The 24,698-nt window shown below is 37.2% G+C and overlaps 3 protein-coding genes across 3 annotated transcripts; 2 read left to right on the top strand and 1 right to left on the bottom strand.

The window, feature by feature from the left end:
- The first annotated feature begins 1,787 nt into the window (after positions 1 to 1,787).
- LOC125822342 (uncharacterized) lies at positions 1,788 to 4,531 on the top strand. Its single transcript, XM_049501734.1, has 2 exons — positions 1,788 to 2,650; positions 3,352 to 4,531. The coding sequence occupies exons 1-2, from the start codon at positions 1,827 to 1,829 to the stop codon at positions 4,199 to 4,201; spliced, it is 1,674 nt and encodes a 557-aa protein (XP_049357691.1). The 5' UTR covers positions 1,788 to 1,826; the 3' UTR covers positions 4,202 to 4,531.
- Positions 4,532 to 4,974: 443 nt separating this feature from the next.
- On the bottom strand, positions 4,975 to 7,219 carry LOC125822432 (protein PLASTID MOVEMENT IMPAIRED 2). The gene is made up of 2 exons (XM_049501827.1): positions 6,972 to 7,219; positions 4,975 to 6,876 (listed from the first exon to the last, which is right to left on the bottom strand). Exons 1-2 carry the CDS (start codon positions 7,065 to 7,067, stop codon positions 5,134 to 5,136), a joined length of 1,839 nt encoding a protein of 612 aa, XP_049357784.1. The 5' UTR covers positions 7,068 to 7,219; the 3' UTR covers positions 4,975 to 5,133.
- A 1,885-nt stretch (positions 7,220 to 9,104) lies between these two features.
- On the top strand, positions 9,105 to 21,183 carry LOC125821947 (uncharacterized). Its single transcript, XM_049501300.1, has 19 exons — positions 9,105 to 9,444; positions 11,766 to 11,918; positions 12,227 to 12,405; positions 14,470 to 14,577; positions 15,587 to 15,757; positions 15,844 to 16,428; positions 16,527 to 16,601; positions 17,000 to 17,128; positions 17,210 to 17,284; positions 17,389 to 17,598; positions 17,802 to 17,954; positions 18,041 to 18,255; positions 18,365 to 18,482; positions 18,572 to 18,704; positions 18,800 to 18,995; positions 19,074 to 19,179; positions 19,262 to 19,402; positions 19,494 to 19,851; positions 20,619 to 21,183. The coding sequence occupies exons 1-18, from the start codon at positions 9,246 to 9,248 to the stop codon at positions 19,656 to 19,658; spliced, it is 3,111 nt and encodes a 1,036-aa protein (XP_049357257.1). The 5' UTR covers positions 9,105 to 9,245; the 3' UTR covers positions 19,659 to 19,851; positions 20,619 to 21,183.
- Positions 21,184 to 24,698: the final 3,515 nt, after the last annotated feature.

Here is a 24,698-nt window from a genome sequence, read left to right as displayed (position 1 = left end):
CTCGAAATCTCTGGTTAAGGGTAAAACAGTCCCACCACTGCATCACAACTCATATTGGTGAGACCAACAACTTTTAAATGCACATTTGATATGTGACTCCAACAATTTATGTATATTAGTTTAATTGTGACTTAAATATTGTAATTCTGAACATATCAATTGAGATATTAAAATTTAAAAATTACAAAATATAAAAACATATTTTTATTCTAAAAAAGAGGCTAAAAACAGAAGGTAGACACACTAATGAAATTGGAAGCAGACAAGCAGTAAAGTAGGTTGTACAATAAAAGAGTGACAAATAGATTTATAATGAAGTAGTGTGTACAAAAAAGGAAAACAAATCTCCAAGTAAATCGAGGGAGAATAGTGGGTCATGTTCCCAGTAAACAATGTGCATTGTCAAAGGCAAACCACGGCACCATAATTACATCGGCCTTCAGCCATGTCAACTTGTACTTTCATTTATTCCAGATATCAAATAAATACGTTCATCAAAATTAAAATAAATAAAAATAATTATATAATATTTTGGTATCTATTCCAAAACATATAATATTTATTAATACTATATAAATAATTTGAAAATATACTTTGTTCTATAAATAGAGGGACAACCAATATAGGTTGTGATGTCAGTGATGAGACTAATTTATTCTTAATCAGAGATTTCGAATTTGAACATATGAATATAGAGAAAATTATGTTAGAAATACAAGTGTGCCACCCCTAACAAGTTTTGCAATGAGCAATTCAAATTTAATCGAACATACATATCTAACGCTGAATGAAAAATAAAAAAAATTGAGAAGGAGGAGGGGGAGGGAGTAATATTTAAAGGGAAAAACTTTAGTTTCATCGTACTCTTGCTCTAGTTATTTACCCCACCACATGCATTTGCCAGCTATTTCATATGGCATGCCAACTCAGATTTCACTGTAACATTATTCACTTTTTCTTTTTCAGTTTTATGTGTTCCACAGTAATTTTTCATGATTGTTTATTTTCCTTATTATATTCCTTGGTCTCGTGTCATATATATAATATATGGAGTAATAAAATTTACTTTGACATAGAAAGTGAACTAAGTAATAATTAATAATTAACTTAAACAAAAAAGGAACTAATTAAATTATGTCTTATAAATAACTTCCCCTATAAATAAAAGATTATTTAAGATAATTTACCAATAACTAACTTTTCTAATATTTTGTATTGTCTCACTATAAAACCTAACTCATATAAACGGAAACAAATGAAATTTTATCTACTTTCTTGACCAGTCTATTGACCCAAAATGTTTGACTCAAGTTTAGCTTCCAATTTTTATTGGGGTGTGCTCGAGTTTTTTCTTTATAATTGACTAATTATCTGCATGTTCATTTTATTGGTAAGAATTTAATTTAGTTTTATAACAATTTTTTATTTCTCCTATTTATTTTTTCTATATTTGTGTTGACATAATTTTTTTTTTGAATTTTGTGATCTTAAATATGTATTGGTGTGAAAAGCTATTAAATACAATTCACAGACTTAAAAATAAAAATAAATAAATTGGAATAAAAAATATTAGTACAACTTTTTTTCAGTTTTTAAATAAATTTAGGACAAAAAGTTGGAGGGAGCATCTTCGTGTAAAATCTTTTATTTTGATGAGTCGTTTGAATGTTATTATCAAAACAAATCTAAAGATTTTCCAGAAAGCGAACAAAAAAAAGAGAAGCAAAAAAGGTTCCTTCTAAAACCACCAAAATAAATCCCCACACTTCCTTAACTTTCGCACTTTGTTCTCAACATACCAGATCCCGCCAGCGTATACGCCTAAAATGGACCCACCATCACCGGCTCCGCCGTCTACCGCCACCGATTCCCTCTTGGACTTACCACCTCTTCCCACTCCGACCACCAAGGTCCGCCTTTTATGCAGTTATGGTGGGCATATAGTTCAACGTCCTCACGATAAAACTCTTTGTTATGCCGGCGGTGACAACCGTGTCGTCGCCGTCGACCGTCGCACCACCATTTCTTCCCTCTCCGCCCTTTCTTCCCATCTTTCTCGTACCCTTTACGGCAATCGTCCATTTTATCTCAAATACCAGCTTCCTGACGAGGAACTTGATTCTCTCATCACCGTCACCACCGATGAGGACTTACAGAACATGCTCGAAGAACACGATAGGACCATCACTGCGTCTGTTACATCTTCCCGTATCAGATTATTCCTCTTTCCCGTCAAACCCGAATCGTTGGGTTCGGCCCTACTTGATTCTAAAGCTGATTCTTGGTTTTCTGATGCTTTGAATAATACTCGGATCGCTAGAAGGGGTCAATCAACTGATTCAGGCTTTGGTCATGAGTTAATCGGTTTTGAAAATTTGGGTGGGTCCAATTCGGTTGTTTCTTCAGAGGGACAGGGTGATAATTTGAGTGCAATCGGAGGGAGTGCTGGAGATGCCAAGCAAACATTGGATTTTGGTGGTGGTTCAGTGCCTGAGTCTATGGTTTTGGAGACTAGCTCTTCATTTGGGTCGACCAGTTCTTCCATTTCTATGTCTAATATACCTGCTATTGGAGTTCAAGCCGAGGATGGTGGTGTCAATTTGCTGGACAAAAGAGTCAGAGTACCCTCATCATCAGCTTCAGTAGAGAGGTACTATTTTCTTTTTCTATTTGATGTTACTGTTTGTTTTCTAGTTATGCTATTGGAGTCATTGATAGTATGTAGGTTAATTGTGCCGTATAAGTAAGTATTTTTGTTTCAATTGAATTCTACTTCTCTGTGACAATAGAAGAGAAGGGTAGTAAGGTGCTGAGGAACATATTGATTTATATTTTTGACTCACAGGGTTCTTTGATTTTCACTTGAAGAAGAAAAAAAAAGACCTTGTTAAGAGCTACAAATTAGTGTAATGAATCCACAGTAGAATTTCGTTTGGGATTAACTGACAGCCCTCCCCAAAAAGAAGAAGAGAAATCCATAATTTTCTACAGTGTAGTACCTCCAGGTAGAATGCTTTGGCCTGTATTCTAGTTTGTTATGCTATTTGTATGGTTACTGTAGTTTTATGAACTGACGGTCTGTTCTCTGGATTGCTTTAGTTCAGTTTATTCACTTGTAAGCCGCTCTTTTCCTCTTTATTATTCTCAGAAGGAGACTTCTAAGGTTTCTTGAGCTTATGAATCTATATGCTCAAGTTAGTGGTGGCCTTTTCATTGATTGCTCGTTGAGAAATACACTTAACACTAAAAATAAGATACATGCATTTATTTGGATCTGTTCCTTACCTTAGGTTGTAATTATCTCCTCTAAAATATGTACTTATGGGCCTCTGTCTTGGTTAATTTCCACAGCGATAGTATCGTTGGAAGTACGGGTTTTCAACCTAAAGTTGGAATTCACCAAGAGCCACTTATTCAAGTTATTTCCAGTATGGCCTCCCACAGTCTCTTCGAAGCAGAAGGCTCCAATGCCAATCCCTCTCTCATTCAGATGCCAAAAATGGTTCAGGTTTCTGGGTATCCACTACCTCAGACATTGGATGGGAAGCTGCCCCAACCTGGAATGCAGTATGTTCATGGTGGTGCCTGTTATGTACCTCATTACCCTAGCGGTCCTTTGCCAGTATCATCCTGTTATCCATTTTATCAGGTTCCCATGCAGCAGCCACAACAAACTCCTTATCCTCTGAATCAACAATACCCAATATATTTAGTTCCTGTGCAGCAAATGCAATCTCACAGTATGTCAGTGCTGCCCAACATTAATCATGCAGCAGTGATGGCGTCCAATCGGCCACCCTTGCATCCACAAAGTGTCATAAACCCTCCATCAGTAGCTTATAAGGAGGTCATGGCGGCTCAATCAGTGCCTGAGTCGGGTTCAAAAGTGTACACGACTGTCCCAACAGCATCACTACCCATTAGTGCGCCTTCTCAGACTCAGCAACAATATACTGTCCTTCCTGAACCACAGCTTATTTCCCAACCTGTCTCAACTGCATCAGTTCCTGCTGCAAATGATGCAAATGAGTTTGACGATGATCTTGCATACAATCAGATATATAAATCTCAGCCTCCTCCACCTTCTTTCATTTCCCAGTGCCAAACCATTACAAAGGGGGCAGCGGTATTACTGTCAGAGTCTTCCATGCAGATGCACAGTAACAATGTAATGAACCAGGCACCATCACATTCTCAGTGAGGCTGTGAAAAGAAGATCAAAAGTTTTGATAGTGGGATCAGCTTTTGTTATAGTTCACAAATTTTAAGATTTATTCTTTCATGTTGTTTGAGGCACATAAACCATAAGTTTTTCTTGTGTAGTTTGTTTGTCTCTTTATTTAATATTTGTTAGGACAATCTCCATACTCTGAATACATCGACACCCAAAAAGAGAAAAAAATTGAAGAAAGTTAAACAGTGGTGAAGACTGAAAGTAGTTGTTTTTGTTTGTTTGCATCAGAATATATGTGATGAATAACAGTGTGTGTTTTACCATAAATATCTGTCTATTAAGGGTTAGAAACTTTTCCGCCTCTGCTATTGCTTGTTAAGTGAATACTCATCTGTTACTGGAGTTACCTTATTAATGTCTCTAGGGAGGCTGAGGCTGCTTAAGAGTAGTTTTATTTGGCCCTGTGACACGTCCTAAACATGACACTGGTATTCAAGAATGTAGTTGTACTCCTATCCCTCCTATTGAAGTAACAGTGCCTGTGCAGTGTATCATGAGAACAAGATGGTGTGTATATCTGAAGACATACATTAGAAGGTGTACAGGACAAGAAGATTAATTACTTGCATTATTAATCTTCTTTTGTGCAGAAGTTTCATTAGTTGAATAAGGATTTATCAAGATCTCCAAATTTTGTATCTGTTGAACCTTTCCAACTGGTGGGGACAAAGTAAAACAAGTAAAATTGGGTGATGTTGTTCTGATGTGAAGTCTGTGAAGAGTTGGTTTCTTGTGTGAATTTTCTCTTTCTTGTTATTGCTCTCACTATACAGAATCTCAGGATGAACAGGCCATCCATCAGAGAAAACATGCAGAGACAAACAGCACTAGGATTTAGTGGGATCGTATCTCTTACATCAGAAAACTTTGGCAAGTATTTGCAGCTGCAATAATATAGCTTACAGGTTCTCATCATTGCTCTTGCTAATAAATAACTTAGCTATGTTTGGTATTACCTTTCTTCTTCTCTTAACCGCGAAGGAAGAAGCTCTAGGTGTTCGAGGTGCAGGAGATGCTGACTTTCTGAACTTAGCTCGTCTTGCTGGTGTCATTTTTCCACTTATTGAGTTGGATTTTGTACGTGAACCGTTCTGAGATTGTTCCAGGTCTTTTCCATGTATCTCCTCCCATTTCTGCAACTGCATATCGACCAACATCCTTATAGAAGGTGAATGTTCCACTTTCAGGCCTTTTTGCTCTTCTTCCATCTTAAGCTCTTGGATTTCCTTTCTGATGGCCTCTGTCTTCATTGAGATCTCCTTTTCACTTGCTTGCAAAGCTTTTACCCACGCCTCAGCTGCTTCAACTTTCTTATCAGCAATTTCAACTGCCTGTCCTGCACGTCCTTTTAAGTACTCATACTCAAATCTTGAAATAGTTATTGTGGAGGTGGAAGCAGAGGCTCTACTTTTCATAGTTACATCAGTAAGTCTTTTTAGGTTGCTTAGGACAGTAGCTTCTGATAATTTGATTGTTTCAAGCTCTTGTATTGCAGCTTCCCATCTTTCCTCGGCCAAGACTGTTTCAGATTGTGTTTTCTGAATTTCTTCTTTGACTTTTGCAGCTTCCTCAATGGCAGTCACTCTTTCTTTCTCAGATTCTTCAGCTTCATTTGTCAATTGTTCAAGACTGAGCAATAAACTTGAAGCAATAGAGGTTGCTTTTCCTTCATTGTCTGATGCAGCTTCCAGTTTGGCTTTTGCCCTCAGAAGCTTCGTGTTGAGGTTCTGAATTGTCGAGTCTGCTTTGTTTCCCTTTTTCTTGAATCGAGCTGATTCCTCAGAGATGCGTTTGAGCTCATTCCTCGCAACGTCCATTGAAGCCATGAACTGAAAGCTGTCTCTTTTTATGGAAGCTAATTCATTCTTTGCTGTCTCCAAGTCTTCTTTCAATGACTGCAACAAAGATAAGTCTTTCTCCAGGAAATCAGACCCGAACCTCAAACTCTCGTTTTTCTGAGTCCATCTGTCCATATCCTTGACTTGCTTCAATTCACTTTGCAAAACTTGGACATCTGAAGTTGTCGAGGCCAGCTTTTCTTGTAGCTCCTCTGATATCTGAATTTCTTGGACCATGTCATTTATTTTCTTCCTGTTCTCCTCCATTGCTGCAGAATGTTTCTCGGCGTCTTCCCTTCTTTGAGCTTCAATTGCTCTGAATTCTTTAATTGCCTCGATTCGAGCTAGCTCAACTAGCACGAGCTCTTCATTAAGTTCCTCAACCTCCTTCCTTAACGCTTCTACTTTGCTTGAAAAAGATTGCATTTTCAAACTAGAGGTTTCTATTTCTTGCTCTGCTCTTCTTTTTTCTTCTATGATAGAAGCCATATCTTGTTTAAGCTTAATCAGCTCTTCTTTTGCATATCCCAACTCTGCTACTACTTTGGAGTGCTGATTATTCTGAGGATCCCCCCAATTTCCCCCTCTTTTTGCCGTCTTTAGTTTCTCCAAATCTTGATTCTGGACACTTAATCTTGAATTCAACTCTTCTATCCTTGAACTTAGCTCCTTCACCATCTTTCTCGCGTCCAAAAGCTCAGTTTCTGCTTGGGCTTTTTCTACCTCTGCAACTTTTCTGTTCTCACCGAGTCGCCCCATGTCCCTTCTTGCTAGGTGAAGTTGGCTGGTTCTTGCATATGGCTTCTGATAAGAGTATGCAATACTAAGGTTAGTTCACCAAAAAAGACTCAAATATGGTGAATGTAAATTGGGTAGAACATATACTAGTAGTATTTTACCTCTAAAGACTTCATAATTGAGGATTGGTTCATTGCAGAATTTCCTCTGTACAAATCAATGGCTGCCTTAACTGATGACCCTAAGCTCTCTTTCATGAAACTCTCCTCCCCTTTTGGATTGCTCTATAAATTGGCATCAAAAGAGAAGTCACTCCTTAGATGGAGCTCTGTCTGCTGCTAAGACTGTTGAAAACAAAATCTTAGAATCTTCATATACACATGTCATGGAACTATATGTACAATATAGCTAGAAGGAGAGGATATTTACCTGGTAATGGTTGGTGGAAAGTACATCAGAAAAATGGTTCATCAGTATGATTCTGGAATTGCCAGCTGGAGTAGGTGTTATGAGCTCCATAAAAAATCCATGAAATAAAAGGAAAATTGAGGAGGAGGGATAAAGCTATTGATGATTGGCTGCTATTACAAGCAAAAATCTTGTCTTTTCCTCAAGGGCAACTCAACTATCAATCTAGTGGCACAAAATGAGTTACTTACCCTTCACCCTGCCTATTTAGCAAAACAAAGAGTTTTTTTTTTTAATCAGATTATCCTTAGTATTAAATAATTAATTTTTTTTTTTTGAGTTTCAAAGCATTGTCAATAAGTTAATTTAATAAAATACACCTCTAATTAAAGTTTTCTTAAGGTGTGTGTCAGGTCAACATGAGTCCAGTAATACATCATGGAAGGAGGAGTAGTATCCTTTTTAATTTTTATAACCTGTCGGCGTATTTTATTTTTGTATTTTTGTAGTTTTTGAAAAAATAAAAAATGAGAATTGTTTTTCTAAATCGTGGCGTTTGTCTTGTCACTTGATTACTCTTGCCTTGCTGCACGTAAAACCCCCCACAGAAATGTAGTTGACTATTATTCTACATCCACACATAGCATGAGAAACAAAAACACTTGTATGTAGTTCTTAATGACACATAACAATTCAAAAGTCTGTTTATAGCCATTCTTGAGCTATCAAAACTATTTCAAAAGTCCTTTTCATTTTATTTTTTAAAAACTAAACAGCTTTTCAAATGGCGTTTGGTTGAAAGAATTTGCCCAAAAATTTGGGAATCAAACATTTCTGTCAACAATTTTAACAGATTTAAGAAGTAGGGGACCAATGTTTCAGTACAGAACAAGTATTGTTGCTACTCCCCCAGTATGTTAGGGTGCATGAGTCGCCACATCGTCAGATTCTAAACCATATGGACGGTGTTAGTAGAGGTTTAACTACTATTTCAATTTAATAGTATTATAATATGACGGTGTTCATAATTACATATTTATAAATTTAACAAATTTTTGACCGTGGTGTCCAAGAACCAAGCCAACTTAATTTACATAAACATCTGTCACCTCCACTTAATCACTTTATTCACCATTAGGCCACACACTTGAGTGCTAAAACTACTACTTGACTCATGCAAATCCATAATAGACCTTCTAATTTTTTCCCTACATGGCACTTTGAATTATGTGATTTAAAATATGTCAAGATATTTTTATGACTAAATAAGACCATGTTATTAAATATAAAATTAACAATTTAAATTAAATAATTTTCAAATACAAAGAAAATATCATTTTTTTTCTTTGGATATCCTTATATTATATGAAATTGAACAATATCCTTATCATTAATAGTCTTATCTAAAAATATCTTTATTAATAAATACTCCCTCCATTTCAAATTAATTGAATTGTTGAAACATTTTTCATTTTTTAAATTAACTTAATTGTTCAATTTTCAATACTACTTTTAAAATATTCTTCCAACTTTACGCTTCATTAGTTAGTATTTGAATTAGTTATTAATTAATGTTTAGTTATTTTAATCATAAATTTGACAATAATTAATAAGGATAAAAATAGAAAGTTAAACTTAATTTATGTCTTAATTTTCTTTTCTTAAAGAATGTGAAATACCTCAATAATTTAATTAATTTGAAATGCAGAAAGTATGTTACTATATTTTAAAAAAAACATATTCCAAACAAAATAAACATATTTATTCATCAAGAGAGAAGGAGGGAGTACATGTGCATAAAATAGATCTCAGCGATCGATCCACGGCTCTCAAGACAAATCACGTGACTGTTTGGATCGAACCGAAAGAATTGTGCGTGACACTAACAAGGCTCGTTGTACAGCTTCTCGCACCGCAACTTCAACTTGGCTCCATCAAATTCCCTCCATTCCACCGATGCCATTGTATTGATCTCAAAAATTGAAACGATATGTTGATGTACAGTTGAAGACAGGAGAGGAGATCAAATGGACGTGGAGAAATCGTCCTTATGCAATTGCGTGGTGAATTTTCTCTTGGAAGAGAACTACTTGTTATCGGCATTCGAGCTCCTTCACGAGCTTCTCGATGATGGCCGTGACGATCAGGCAATTCGTCTCAAACAGTTCTTCTCCGATCCTTCCCAATTCCCTCCTGATCAGATCTCTCGCTTCAATTCTATCAGAGGTTTGTCGTTTCTCATGTCCTTTCTATTGATTTCCTACTTACCCTATCCATTAACTAAATCCGGTGTGTTTATGCACATTTTCTGCATTTGCTATATATTGTTGTGACAATCATTTCCATACTATTTCAGCTGAAATTGAGTGAATCAATCCCTTTGATTAAGATTAGGTTGTGTTTGAGTTGTATTGTGCTTTTGACTTCTGATGAACATCATGCTGCAACAGCATTTTTTAGGACTAGCTGTTGAGTTTCAGCACCCTGACTGAGGAATCTCATGTAATATAAGAACAAAATTGAGTATACAGAATAAGTATTACATGTTTGACTGTGTAAGATTCATTCCCTCAATGAAATATTGAATGATCCGAAAATTTTAAGCCAGAGTATTTTGTTGTATAAATTGGAGGAATAAGTGATTCTCTATGCGTATTTCGTTATTATGAATGGTGAAACATGTTTGCTTGTGCTAGAATCTTGGTGTTATTGACTTGACTTAGACATTTAGCATACTAATTTTGTAAATGAGGTAATAGAGATAACGATGCTTATAATTAATTAATTACCATCGACCATAAGGTGGCTATGGAAAATATTTAAATAGAACAAGGGCTTTAGCAAGAAAAGGAGCTTAAGGGTGGTCATTCATTTTCTTTTGAAATCCGGAGGATGCCATAAACATCATTTACTCAGTTAGGGTGTTCTAACATATCATGGTAAAATAGTTTAGCTCAGTAGTTTTTCCAATGTCAGTTATTGTTGTGGTCTTTAGCGGAGCTCTTTTTTCCTTTTCCATTAGCTGTATTTCTTCTTGGGTGCTTGTCATGTTGTTACTTTTTTTACTTTTTTTTTGTTTTGTTTATGATGGTGGTGTTTGGATCAACTGTGCACACCTCGGCCAATCATCAAGCAGATTGCTATAGCCCTCACGTATAGGTGGCGGTTGGTGGGTAAACTGCCACCAAGGTTGGAGCAGATGGGTTTATGTCCTTGTTTTTTTTTTCTCAATAGCTTGTTGTAGTGAAATGTCCTGCAAGCGATATTGGTTCGTGTGTGTATATTGTCGGTAGGATATTTTCCTTTCAATTGAAACCAAGAGAACCTATTGCTTTCCATGTGAGTAGTCTGTCCTTTTCTGTTCTGACCAAGAATGTTTGGATTTCGTGAACAACATGAGCAATTTATGAAAGTTTCATGGAAAAGTTGCTATTTTCTTCAATAACTCTTGGTAATTTCCCCCCCCCTCCCAAAAAAAAAAGAGGAAGAAAAAGAAGGAAAGAGAAAAACTTTGAAGCTTCATATGTATTTTTTTCTGTCAAAGTGGAAGTTCAAATTGTTATTACACTTTTTTTTGATGTTATTATGTACATTATATGTATGAAAATTTTGGGTAGAAAAGTTTCTACATTAATGTCGGCAAAAAGATTGAAGACCGGTCAATTTATGCATTGGTGGTCAAGAATTCAAGTTATGGTAGTATATAAATCAACAAAGATACATCATGATGGCTAGATCTCCAAATTTAGCACTTCGAATGAAATCTCTTAGAAAATTAGAACATTGATATTTGGTTCAGTAAAGAAAACCTCAAATACATTTACATGTGAGTTAGCCCTGCACAATCTTGAAGCTTGTTTAATTGAGCTTGTCTTCTGCTGAAGTTCTTTATGTTAAGAACAAATGATTAACCAAAAAAAATAAGAACTATATGCTGGTTTTAAAAATAAGATGCCGTCGTGTATGAGAAGAGCGACCTGCAACTGGTGGCATATACTAACATTTTATGATGGTGGTGTCCCGGCCAGTTTGTGCATACCTCAACTATTCCATCAGGGTACTTGCTACCTCCCACCAGCACAAGTAGTGCTTAACTTTGCCACCAAAGATTAGGTAAATTGGAAGAAATCGCCTAGTTTTTCTGGTGGAGTATACCATTTAATTGAGTAAGAGTCCAACATTTTGCAATTAAATTCTGTGATAAGGATTTTGACGATGCAGCCTTTTGGTATGCGATTTTTAGACAAAGCTTTATCCATCAGTTTAGAATGTCACATTCAATAACAGAGGCTTCAAATAGATTTTGAAATCATTGCTAGAGGTTTAGCCACCATTTTCCACTTCAGAGAAAAGGAGTGGGACTGGGGGTATCTTGATTTGGATTTGGCTGAATTTCACTGATTCTGTGTAGAATCTCAAGCATTTTGTTCTTCATTATTGACAGTGTTAAGTGGTAATAATTACAACCTCACTTATACTTTTTAGTTCTCATGGTCCTATGTATAATTTATCTTTCATGACTAATAGCTATTCATTTATGAAAACAGTTGCAGATCCCCAAAGTTTGCTTGAAGAGAAAGAAGCTCTGGAAGAAAAGTTGGCACTCTGTGAATATGAGTTTCGTTTATCTCAAGAGGACATTGTGCAGCTAAAGAGTGAGTTGCAAAAGAAAAGTCAGACTATTCCTTGTCCAATAAGTGGTATATCCCTAAAACTGTTCTGCATTTTAATTGCCTCTTCTAATATTAACTTCATTTCCTTTGCTCATTCATTCAGATAAAGTTCTTGCAAATGTTAACTAGTCTAGTCTGTAATAATATTTTTAATTGAAGTTGTATCACGAGGTAGATGTAGAATTGATGTCAGGATAAATGATAGGCTCATCATGTCTGAGCTTAAGGTAGTTTTTGGAAGGATTGGTGATTCTGTCATAGATATGGGTTGCATATGTCTGCGTTGAATATTGTCATTTTGTATATGTGAATAGATCTGTATATTCATCATGCAGATTCAAAGATCGATCCCTCTGAAAACCATGGAACGGATTTTCAACAGCAGAAGAGGGAAGGTTCTTTCTCTGATTTGGGTCCTTTGAAGGATAATGAGCGGAAGGATTTGAACTATGCTGTAAAGGAGTATTTACTATTAGCAGGATATCGCTTGACTGCAATGACATTATTGGAAGAGGTAATAATTGATAGAAAGGCGACTTGCTGATTTCTTGATGTTCATCACTAAACTGAAGAAGAATTGCATTTTTATCTACATTGTGTCATGGAGCTATATGCTCAGTTTTCCATATCTTCTTCTTCTGTATTTCCACCTGTTTGGTCTATTAATTATGATAACCTAAAAATTTGGTGCTTCAGCTATGTTAAACATAAATGCTGCAGTCGACATCTTCATGACAGAAATTACAAGTACTTATATTGAGAAATGATTAGCCAAATTCCCGGTAGAACTTTAAGTAGCGTGGCCTCTTTTCTTGATTTATGTTAAATGTGAAGATATAGTAAGAAGTGTGTCCTTTAAACACGGTTCCCTATATCCCCAGCGCCTGCCCTAAAATTCAAAAGACCATTGGATTTATTTTGGAGCACACATGATGTTCTGACGTGTATAGATAATGGGTAGACTTTGAAAAATCCCCCTCGCATATAGAAATTATCACATTTTCAATAAATTTTAGTTACTATATGAAAATGATCCTATGGGACTGCTAGGTTTCTATAAAAGGTATAAAAAATAATTCAATATTCTCCAGTACTCCCTTGTTTCAATTTATATGGCATAGTTTGACTAATATGGAGTTCAAGAAAGAACTGAAAACTCTTAAAACTTGTAAGCTTAGACATGCCATAGCATTTGTATGGTCGTAAGACTTTTGAAAACTTGTGGTCTGAAACATGTGATGACATTTGCATGGCTATAAAAGTTCGTCATTAAGCGTAAATTGAGAAGCTTAAATTAAGTTTTTTTTTTCAAAAAAGTTTAGAAAGTTATATATCATTTTGGAGAGGACTAAAAAGGAAATGTTGTCACACAAACTGGAATGGAGGGAATATGTTCTAAGGTGACTACCACTTAGGTGTAGAAGATATTATATTATATCCCACAATTACAAGGGAAAAACTGAGACTATGAGCAAATGTCAAGGTAATGAATCCTTCCCAAGAAGAGAAAGTAAAATAATTGATTCTTTTTTTTGATAAAGAAAAAAAAAAAATAATAATAAAAAATAAAAAAATAATTGATTCTATACTAGCAACCAATGCCTTTTTTTTTAAATTCTATTCAACCAGGCCGCATTTACGTCTTGAACTTCACTTTGTAAAAACTGAGACTATGAGCAGATATCAAGGTAATCAATGCTTCCCCAGAAGAGAAAGTAAAATAATTGATTCTATACTAGCAACCAATGCCTTATGTTTAATTCTATTCAATCAGGCCGCAGTTACGTCTTGAACTTCACTTTGTAATCACCTTTGCTTCCGGTTGGTCAAGAGTCAGGATTAGACTAGCAGTTGGGGTTGTACAAGATATGAGAAAATGTAAAGGCAAAGGTTCATTCCATAATCAGATTAGGAAAATTTATTCCTCATGTACTAGAGACCAAGAATTTCTCTTTTTCATTCAACCGTCAACATTTCAATGAACCATGATATTCAGCTTGCCAATTATCTCAGAAAATGGAACAATTTTTAGATATTATGGATTGGAGGTAATTAAAAGCAAGTTTGGGACACATCTCAGTAAGGCAGTTGTTTTTTCAGAGTTAAAATCTTGGAAACTACTTAGAAATATTTCATGGCTTCTTCTAAAATATCAGCCCTTGGAAATCTTATACTGGAAAGAGTAAAAACTTGGTTTATAAAAGTAGTATTTCAGGATAGGGGCCTCACCTCCAGCCATGAGGTTGGGGATTCGATTCACCCAGGGATCAAAATTGGAAAAACTTGCTGTTTGGCTCCTGGGCGGGGAAGTTTAGGGGGAAGGGTGCTATTTACCATATCCCACCAAACGTAAAAGGGTACGCTGGCACGGTTTGAATTGGGTAATGAGTTTTCTATTATTCTATCATCGTCTTTCAGATGCCTTTACTGTACAGCCCCTCATCTAATTTATGCACTTACTAGGCGGAGGGCCTTGACCATAACAGGACTAATGTGTGAGACATGTGCATCAGATCGTTGGCACTATGCTGAGATGTCATTTTAGAAGTGTTGGTAACTTATTTATTATGTATGACAGGTTACTGATCAAGACCTAGATGTTCAGCAGAACTCCTCTGCATGCATTCCAGATGCTTTGCGCCATTACTATTACCAGTACCTGTCTTCCACCTCAGAGGCTGCTGAGGTACTTTTTGAACAGTTGATACAACCAGTTTTACGACATGTATGCTTGCCACTAAAATCCATCTGGGTAGTAAAATCTACGTTAATATCATATGTGTACACTTCACATCTCTTACAGTCAAGCTAGGGTAACTACAAATTTTAAGTGATTTACTCTATCCTTCCTTCTTCCAGCACTGAATTATAATTCTCTATTTTGTCACGATTTAATTTGGGAAGGAACAATACATCCATCCAGTTATCTTATTGTGCATTAGGTATGAATGCTTTCTCTTTCAAGTCCTGGTTTTGTCTTTGCATACCTTACTTGCATCACATCTGATTTTGCTTACAATTCTATTTTCTCCTGTCTGCTATTAGAGACCTTCGGATACTGTTTGGTGTCAAATTTAGGCCTTCAGATCTAAGACTAGTCCAATATTAATCTTTTTTTCCTATTATTTTTTTTTGAGTTTAGACAATACAGAGTAAGCCCTTCAACTGTTTTAAATATATTTTCAGACTATAATGAGGAGGTAATCCCACTTAGCTTGCCTGAATGTGATTGGGCTCCGACTCCTGTTGCAGCCTGTTAATGGTGACCAGCTTTCTAGCAATAATTTTTCACTATCCAGGACCACTCACCCATCTTATCCTCTCCGCTTCCTTTCAGACGGAAATTCAATCAAGAAATTCTGCCAATTCATTTCTGCCACTTAAACTCTAGCCTGCATCATCCATGATTCCTAAGCCCATCTCTGCAAGGAAGTCCTAGAGAAAAGAAGCCTCACTCTCTCTAGATAAGCATTAAAGTAAAACATTTATCCTCTATGTCTGCGTAATTATACTGCTTTTTTGAACAAGAACGTGAATTGCTTGATACTTCTCTATCAAATGTCTTAAAGTTGGTGGGAGCAGTCGACAACAGAACTGACAAAGTTCTTACTTTATTTACTGAAAACTCTACACATATGTCGCTGGTGCTTTATTCTCGTGTGCTATTTTTGAAAAGAATCGTGGCTTATTTGTAGGAAAAAATTGCTATGCTTAGAGAAAACGAGTCGTTGGTGAAAGAAAATGACAAGCTGAAACATGAAAAGCAGTCCTTGCTGAAGAGTAAAGATATGGCAGATGCCCAAGTCAAAGTATTGGCAAAATCCTTAGAAGCATTGCAGAAGGAAATGAAGGACAAGGAGATTCTGGTAATTTCTTTTGTGTGTTCTATGTTTTTACAAGAGTTTTCATGTGTAGCATGCACATACCTCATAGTTGAAGAATCGTACTTCAGGTTCAGAGTTTGAAACAGTCTCTAGAGAGTCAAAGACAAGAATTGAATGAATGCAGAGCTGAAATAACTTCGCTAAAAATGCATATAGAGGGTGCTCGTTCTGCTCGGAATTTCGTAGCAAGTGATTTTGAAGGTGTTGACTTACCATCAACAGACAGTTACAAGGAAGAGATAAAGGTTCTACAGAATGAAATCCAGAGGTTGAAACTGGCAACAAATTCTTTGAACAGCGAGTCTCTTGAAAATATCAATGAAGAAACTAGAAATACATGTCCTGAAAATGAAGTTGAAAAATCAAGTGATCATAATGTCTTTGATGATTCAGCTGGTGTTTCTTCTGGAGACTTAGGAGCTGCAGGTTCTCAGTTATCGATGACTCAAACCTCTGATTCTCAGTTATTGATGACTCAAACCTCTGCTGACACAATTACTGAACCTGAGAGAGTAGTAGAAGTTTCACATGATAATTGTGTTGGTGATAAAGTTGAGAATGTACTCAAACAAAATGGTGAGCTACCTTCAGAAGCTAAAGGACTAATCTTGAAACCAGACAATCTATTGGTTGAATCAAATGCTCAAAAGATTGTAAGCTCTCTCTCTCTCTCTCAGATATATACATGGTAACCCTTACCTGGTAACATTTTTGCTAGGCAATTATGCTTTAAATTTTTTGGATTTCGCAGGGTTTGGGGACTATTCAGATCCTTTCAGATGCATTGCCAAAAATTGTACCTTATGTATTGATCAACCACCGAGAGGTATGTTTTGCCATTTTTTATTCTAAAACTTATTCTTCTGAATTATGATGCTCTAACCCCTTAACTTATCCTTCTGAGAAAATCTTTTCAAGTTTTATATATTTTTCCCCTGAAAAACATGTGCTCGTTGAGTTTTTCCAAGAAAAAGTTAAATTTCCAATGAAGTTGTGCTTGAAGGGTGTTTTTCCATTGAAAAAGTCTCTTCCCACTCACAATTTTTTTTACATATCTTAAAAAAAAAAGCTACAACTATCCTAACAAATCTTCAACTTCCACTCACTTTTCTTTCCAAATTTTGTTTCAACAGCTCCTAAATAATTTTCAGCAACAATAATGGATTTAAAAAAATTCTAGACTAAGTAGCCGGCATTCCATTTTATTGGTGTTGTATCTTGCAGGAGCTTCTTCCTCTTATAATGTGCGCAATTGAGCGCCACCCAGATAGCAGTACACGGGATTCCTTGACCCATACATTATTCAACTTAATCAAGCGTCCCGATGAAGAACAGAGACGGATTATAATGGATGTAAGACTGCAAAACCTTTGTTTCATACTAGAATTTCGTCAAAAAGTAGAGCATTCCACGAAATTTTTGTATCATGTTTAGGCTTGTGTCACTCTTGCCAGAAATGTTGGAGAGATGAGGACGGAAACTGAACTACTTCCTCAGTGTTGGGAACAAGTGAGATTTATTTCTATCCATTCTGCTCGAAGCTCTCATGATTTTACCATATACTCCATTTACTCTTGCTACTTCACACTGGGTGTAATTGTTGTGATGTGTAGATCAATCACATGTATGAGGAGCGCCGCTTGCTAGTTGCTCAATCTTGTGGGGAACTTGCTGAATTCGTGCGCCCTGAGATCCGAGATTCTCTTATCTTGTCTATTGTGCAACAGCTCATTGAGGATTCTGCTACAGTTGTTCGGGAGGCTTCTGCTCATAACTTGGCGTTGCTTCTGCCTCTCTTCCCAAGTAGGGACAAATATTTCAAGGTCAGCCTCACTACATAAGCTTCGAGGCAATCATGGAGAAGAAATGTGACTTGAGAGAATTTCCCACAAAGTAAGCTCCGTAGTCTAGGAATGGAGCATTTTCCCGCCCCTGGTCTTAATGTGGCTGCCCAAACTGATTAGATGATAGCATATACATAAATGGATTTTCTCCAATTCCTATTTTTTTTGTTGTGTGCGTAAAGGTTGAGGAGATGATGTTTCAATTGGTGTGTGATCCATCTGGAGTGGTAGTGGAAACAACAATCAAGGAACTTGTTCCAGCTTTAGTAAACTGGGGGAAGGAATTGGATCACTTGCTACAAGTCTTACTATCTCATACTTTGGGCTCTGCTCAGGTATGGATTCTGCATTTACTTAGTTCTCCTCACTGAAGCAGTAACTTGTCTTAAACATGGAGCTGAAACATTATCCCTACTTCCAGCGTTGTCAACCACTTTCAGGGGTGGAAGGTTCTATTGAGTCACATCTTCGTGCTTTAGGAGAGAGAGAGCGGTGGAACATAGATGTTCTGCTGCGCTTACTGACGGAGTTGTTTCCATTTGTACGCAAGAAAGCTATTGATACCTGTCCATTCCCATTGGTTTCGGATGATGAAAGACTAGTCTTTTCTACTTTAGTTCTTGAACAGTATGCTGGGTAATATCCCCTTTTACCTGCGTTTCTAATCTACCTTTCTATTCCTTCTTCAAAGGTGCTCTCACAATGTATAGTTAATACTTGCTAGATATTTGAATTGTCTATGCAGAGGAAAGATGGACTGGCCTTCTTTTGAGTGGTTGCATATCGACTGCTTTTCAGCATTGATTGAACTAGCCTCTCTATTACCTCAGAAGGAAGATAACCTAAGGAATCGAATCACGCGGGTAGCTTGAATTGTTTCTCTTAACTTTTGGTGCTTTAGTTTTGGAAATGCCTCCTTGTTCCCGGATTCGTCTTTAATTTTGCAATGCAGTTTTTATTGGCAGTTTCAGACCTGCTCGGGGAACCTTACCTGACACACATCATGCTACCTGTATTCTTGGTGGCAGTTGGTGATGATGGTGATTTATCATATTTCCCTGCAACATGCCAATCAAGAATAAGAGGTAATGAGTTAAAAACTTCTTGTTTTCATCAAACCTTTTAAGTGATAGATCATGTTTAGACCTTACCAAATTGGTTTTGATTTGCTCCTCAACAGGTTTGAAACCAAAAACTGCAGTAGCTGGAAGACTTGCTACCATCGGTGTCCTGCCTCTCCTGCTGGCAGGTGTTTTAGGATCTCCTAGGAAGCATGAACTACTGACAGAGTACTTGAGAAATCTCTTGATTCAAACTTCAGGACAAGAGAGTCAGACAGTGAAGCGCGAGATTTTCTTTTCTGTTCGCTTTCTTTGGTTTGTGCCATTTTAATAAAGGCATTACAGTTCTGTGTCTGAACTCCTTAGATGATGGCTGACTATATTTTTCTGCAGCACTTTTGATGAACATCACAATATGATTTTTAACATCCTCTGGGAAATGGTTGTGAGCTCTGAAATAAACATGAAGGCGACAGCTGCCAATCTTTTTAAAGTCATTGTAAGACCTTTGGTTTTTGTGAAATTGCTTAAATTTAAGCAAGGTCTGCGACTTACTTTGATCATTCTTGTTTTTTCACCAGGTTCCATGTATTGATGCCAAGGTTGCCTCAACACATGTTTTGCCTGCTCTTGTAACGCTTGGTTCTGACCAAAACTTGAATGTTAAATATGCCAGTATTGATGCTTTCGGAGCTGTGGCACAGCAGTATAAAAATGATGCGGTATAGGGTTTTTGCTTAAATATCTGGTGTCATTCTTGTTGTGTTCATCTAGAGGCTTTAATGAGACGTTCTGTTCTAACTTTCTCGCTAGATTGTTGATAAAATACGTGTCCAAATGGATGCTTTTCTTGAGGATGGATCACATGAAGCTACATTAGCTGTAGTTCGTGCATTGGTGATGGCAGTGCCACATACCACGGAGGGACTTAGAGATTATATCCTCAACCTGTTAGCTTTTATGCACTGCTTGAAGTAGCAATGCATTTTTATAATGTGTGCCAGAACTAGTTTTGATTTCTAATTCTCATTAACTTTCTTTAACTTTAGCATACATTTGTTGTCCAAGATTTTCCTACTCACAGCAACACCTCCTCCTTCAAGTGACATGATGCGTCGCCGTGAGAGAGCCAACACATTTTGTGAATCAATTCGTGCTCTTGATGCTACCGGTTTGCTCCTTTTAATTATTCTTCTATTTTTCTCCTTCATACATCTCTTTACTTTCTGAAGATATAAATGCTCTTCAAAATGATCAGTCTCCAGGTTTAGCTGCTTCTTGAGAGATAAATCAGAGTACAATAAACTATGTATTGCAGTTGACTGATACAGGTGGTTAATATCCTGAAATTTGGTTGTGAAGCTACCTTTAGCAATAATGGTTGATTAAAGTGATTCGTGGAGTTTTGTCCCATCAAGAGGAGTTAATTACCTAAAAAATGGCCGATTTTTTACTTAAATACTTGCTGAAGTTAGCATAAATGGCTGATTGTGATTTGTTGGGTTTAGTGTGCATCCTTTTCTTGTTCATGTTAATACAAGTGTGTGACGGACCTGTTCTGAGATAGTTAAGTGAGAGCCAGGAAACTCTCAAATTAGTGAAAGAGGCCATAGTTACCGAAGGTTTGGCAGAAACATGACTGCTGGGACTGTCTCTACTGAATACTAAAGCATTCATTATGTAGTCTCTAAGCTATGAAGGTGCAACTGATCTATCAAATGTCAGAGGGGATGCAAAAGTCAGAAGAAGGTCTAAGGACAAGTTCTATTGATCTCTTTTCCTCTGGTTGTGTAGTGTACTACTGATAATACAAAAATGTAACTACATGTGCTATTGAAGTCTAAATGTCGCGCACTGACCTTCATCTGCTTTTCGCATTTTGTCTGGACAGTTTCATTGGAAGCTTCCTTTACTCAGTTTATGATTGTTCTGCTGCAGATCTTTCTGCTTCAAGTGTCAGAGACTTCCTTCTACCTGCAATTCAAAATCTGTTAAAAGATGCTGATTCTCTTGATCCAGCACACAAAGAAGCTCTGGAGATAGTAATGAGGGAAAGATCTGGTGGAACATTTGATACGATTAGTAAGGTAATGGGTGCTCATCTGGGAATTGCATCATCAGTAAGCAGCTTCTTCGGTGAAGGTGGTTTACTAGGGAAAAGGGAAGCTGGAGATCCAACATCACCACCACCACCAGTGGAAGTTGAACCTCTGAGGCCTGTCCTCACACATGCAGCACCAGCAGAAGACACAAGATTTAGGCGGATCATGAGAGGTGGCTTTACAGACATGCTCAGAGGAAAAGCAAAGGGCGCCGAGGATACTCCCCCAAGTCAATGATAATGGCTCTTCCTTCTGCAGGAGATTTAAAAAGGAAAGTAAGTTCTGTATGTTGTGTAGTAGACTACGATGCTTCCATTTGTTGATTCTGCGCCAAGTTTTCCCTTCACAGGGATGAAATTTTGCAATTTATTTGATTCTTTATGTACAAGAAATGTTATGAAAGGAGAAAGTGTGTACATTTACTAGTTGTACAAATGATATGAGAGATTCATAGCAGTCTTGTTTCCCCGAAACTCTAGCCAGCAACCAAACAGACCTTTGATAATAGACATATATTAAATAGATACATATATCCATTTCTATAATCCATCTCAATTTCATGCAGTCTTTCTGTTCTTGTCAAATAAATTGAATTTAGTATCAAGTATAGAAATTTCATATATTTGGGGATAGTTACATCCTATTTTGAAAGTTTTCTCAATTATAAAAATCTTGAATTTTTCATTGCTCTTTGATACATTTTTTGATTGTCCGATATTGCAAATGATACATTACTTAATGGGAGGGATATATCGAAGAGGGGATAGAGATGTATCCGAGAGAGGATGAATGTATCCGAAAGGGTTAGGGATGTATACGAGAAGGGTGTTTTGTAATTTTTTTAATTGATATGAAATTTTAGAGATTATGATATCTTAAGTTGTGTATTTATGTTTTTCCTTCCATGCATGTCCACCTAGATTTGTAATAATGTTTGTGACTATTTTTTTTTTTTATGGAAATACTCCTTCCATTTCAAATTAATTGAATTGTTGAGGTGTTTCACACCCTTTAAGAAAAGAAGTTTAAGACATAACTGTCACAACCCGATTCCTCGAATCATGATGGCACCTACTATAACCTACTAGTAGGTAAGCCAACCTGTAACCCGGAACAACAAGTAATGAGTTTGTGGGCAGAAACTAAACAAGAGTAGGCAAAATTTAAGATAACAACATAAACAGGCGAAAGCAAACCAAAACATATATACAAATAAAGATCCCTCCTAGAACCTAGAAGTCACTAGTACAGAGCTACTAACAAAACCAGTACAAGTCCCAAAAGTGGACCACAGAGATTGGACTGTCTCGAAAGATAAAAGACAAGTCTATATACACAGATGGAAACTGAAATAGTACAAAACGTCGTGTGCTCACCCCCGTCTTCGGATCAGACTACTCCAAATTGGATCAACGCTGGCCACTGGTGCTCGGACCTGCATCACGAAATAGATGCAGAGCATAACATGAGTACCAAAATAATAGGTACCCAGTAGGCATCATAGGCCGATTGAACTTGAAAAGTAAAGGCAATATGAAAAGAATGAATAACATAAACCGAAGGTCAAGAGCGGAAATCTAAGTAACAATGGAATGCACAAGAGTGTAGAAAGAACTAACTAAAGTAATCTATAAGCTAACTACACCTAACTGGACCCCATAAGCCCAGAAGGTACACTCGTGCGCAAGTTAAATAAAAACCTGAACGGACCCCCATAAGCCCGACGAGTACACAGAACAACTATAACTAAAGGGAATTACATATAAGAACCCAAGAACGAAAAACATTGAACCAGAACTTCAACCCCAATTGGTAGAATCTGACAGTACGGAGGCCGGACCACGAACCGGATGCTCACCAGAAGTACCCAAGTAACCAATCACAAGTATCAAGTATCTGAGGCCGAAACTCTAACCGAATGCTTTGTATAGGTATCTGGGCAAAAGAGGTCGGAACTCTAACCGGATGCTCTATATAAGTATCTGGGCTATAGAGGCAGAAACTCTAACCGGATGCTCTATATAAATATCTGGGCAATAGAGGCCGGACCTTAAACCGGATGCTCTATAAGTATTTGGGCAATAGAGGCCGGACTTTAAACCGGATGCTCTATAAAGGTGCCAATGTAACTACTGAAAGAGTCTCAATCGATCCATACTCATAAATGTTCGTGAAACGCCGTCCACACATAACCAATCAATGTAAGTCCTTGAAACCAAATCGAAAACCAAATTCAAATGGTGAAGCAGAACTAGTGTCGCCGATGTAACTCGTGAAGTCGTAACATAGGGGAAAATAAGGCTAACTATAGTCGGAGAAAGCGTATCGCCTAACTAAGGCCCAAACTATCAGACTCAAGTCTGCTATACCAGTCTACAGGGATCTAAGCCGGCCGAGCGACGTCGGGGCAAAACTAAGGCCTATTGGATCCGACTCATGTATTTCTCAGGCAAGCCCTAGTCAAACCTAAACTAAGGTCCAACATGCTTCAAATAAACAATAATTAAACATGCAAGCACTCCACATAGAGAGTAGGGTCCATTAATAACACAAATCATGCTCACAGTTACTCGATAATTCCCAAAATAAGCCGAAAACATGATTTCTTAACACCTATGCAATATTCAATAACTACCCAACCCAAATCCCAACTAATCAACATGCATTCACAGTCTCGAGCTCAATATAAGAGAGGGAAACCGTAGCCTACCTGTAGGCCGATCACACGCGCTCCAAAATCACTTCTCCGGAGATTTCCCTTTTCGAACATCCTCGAAACGCTGCCCCGCTATCAAAAATAAAGTCACAACGTTATTACGGTCGTTTAGACACCAAAATCACAACAAACGGAGACAGGTCAATTTTGGAGTCAAAACAGGAATCGTGAAACCCGCACCGAACTGTCCTAATTTGACTCCGTCAAGACATCCTAAACAGCACCCCAAACTTGTGTTCTAATATGGAACACAATTCGGGGCTCAAAACGCAGCAAAAACCAACAAGCAAGAAAATCACACTTTAATCAACTAAAAAAGAAAACAGCAGCAGTCTAAACTTGAAATTTACAAGAATCTAATGGTGCCCAACACTCCTTGAATACTCTACGACGAAGCCACCACAATTCTCAACATGTGGGACTTCGAATCACCCAAAACCGAGCTAAAATGAGTGAGATATGACCAAAACAAGAATGCCAAAAACAAAAGCTCGAAAAAGGGTACTGCAGTCAGGTTATTGCGAAATTTACCTCGAACTACGTGCACCCAACAACTTCCAAACATTCTACAGCGAAGCCACCAAAAATACGAAGCTCCCGCACTTTGAATCACCTAATTCGGATGAAAGATAAAAGAGTTATGAGGGTTTGAAGTTTGGAAAAATGTTACTGTTAATTCTACATTTATAGCAAATTTTCTGCAATTTTTCTCAAAACTTAAAAACTCCGACGGGGTGTTGGAACCCCATGCACGCAAACGAGATATGCAACCATACCAAATTCGATATTCCGGACTCAATGGCAGAGTCAAAATTTTCATAGGAGGTCATCTTGATAAAAAGTGGGTCCCACACCCAAATGTCATTTTAAGTCAAAAACCACAAAAGAACTCTGAAAAAATATCAAAAATCTCGAGACACAAAAGAAAGGTCAATCTAGACCAAACTTGACATTCCGGAACTAACCGCGCTGACGGAATTCTCATCTGAGTGCGTTTACTCAGAATGTTGACCAAAGTCAAACTTAGGCTTAAACTTAAAGTTAAAACGCCTAATCGCACCAACTCACACTGAAAACCTCGGGAGTCATGTCGACCATGCTGCTAGCCTTAAATGATCCTTCCGGAGCTGATGAAATTGTCAGAAATGGATTCCGATATCATCTTCTTGAACTTTTGAACGAAAATGATCGTTCAAGATT

Source organism: Solanum verrucosum, unplaced genomic scaffold (assembly GCF_900185275.1).
Source record: "Solanum verrucosum unplaced genomic scaffold, falcon-dt-bn FXZP01000103.1, whole genome shotgun sequence".
NCBI lineage: Eukaryota > Viridiplantae > Streptophyta > Magnoliopsida > Solanales > Solanaceae > Solanum > Solanum verrucosum.
Note: the sequence above shows the minus strand (reverse complement) of the source record. Positions and strands in the feature narration are given on the sequence as shown.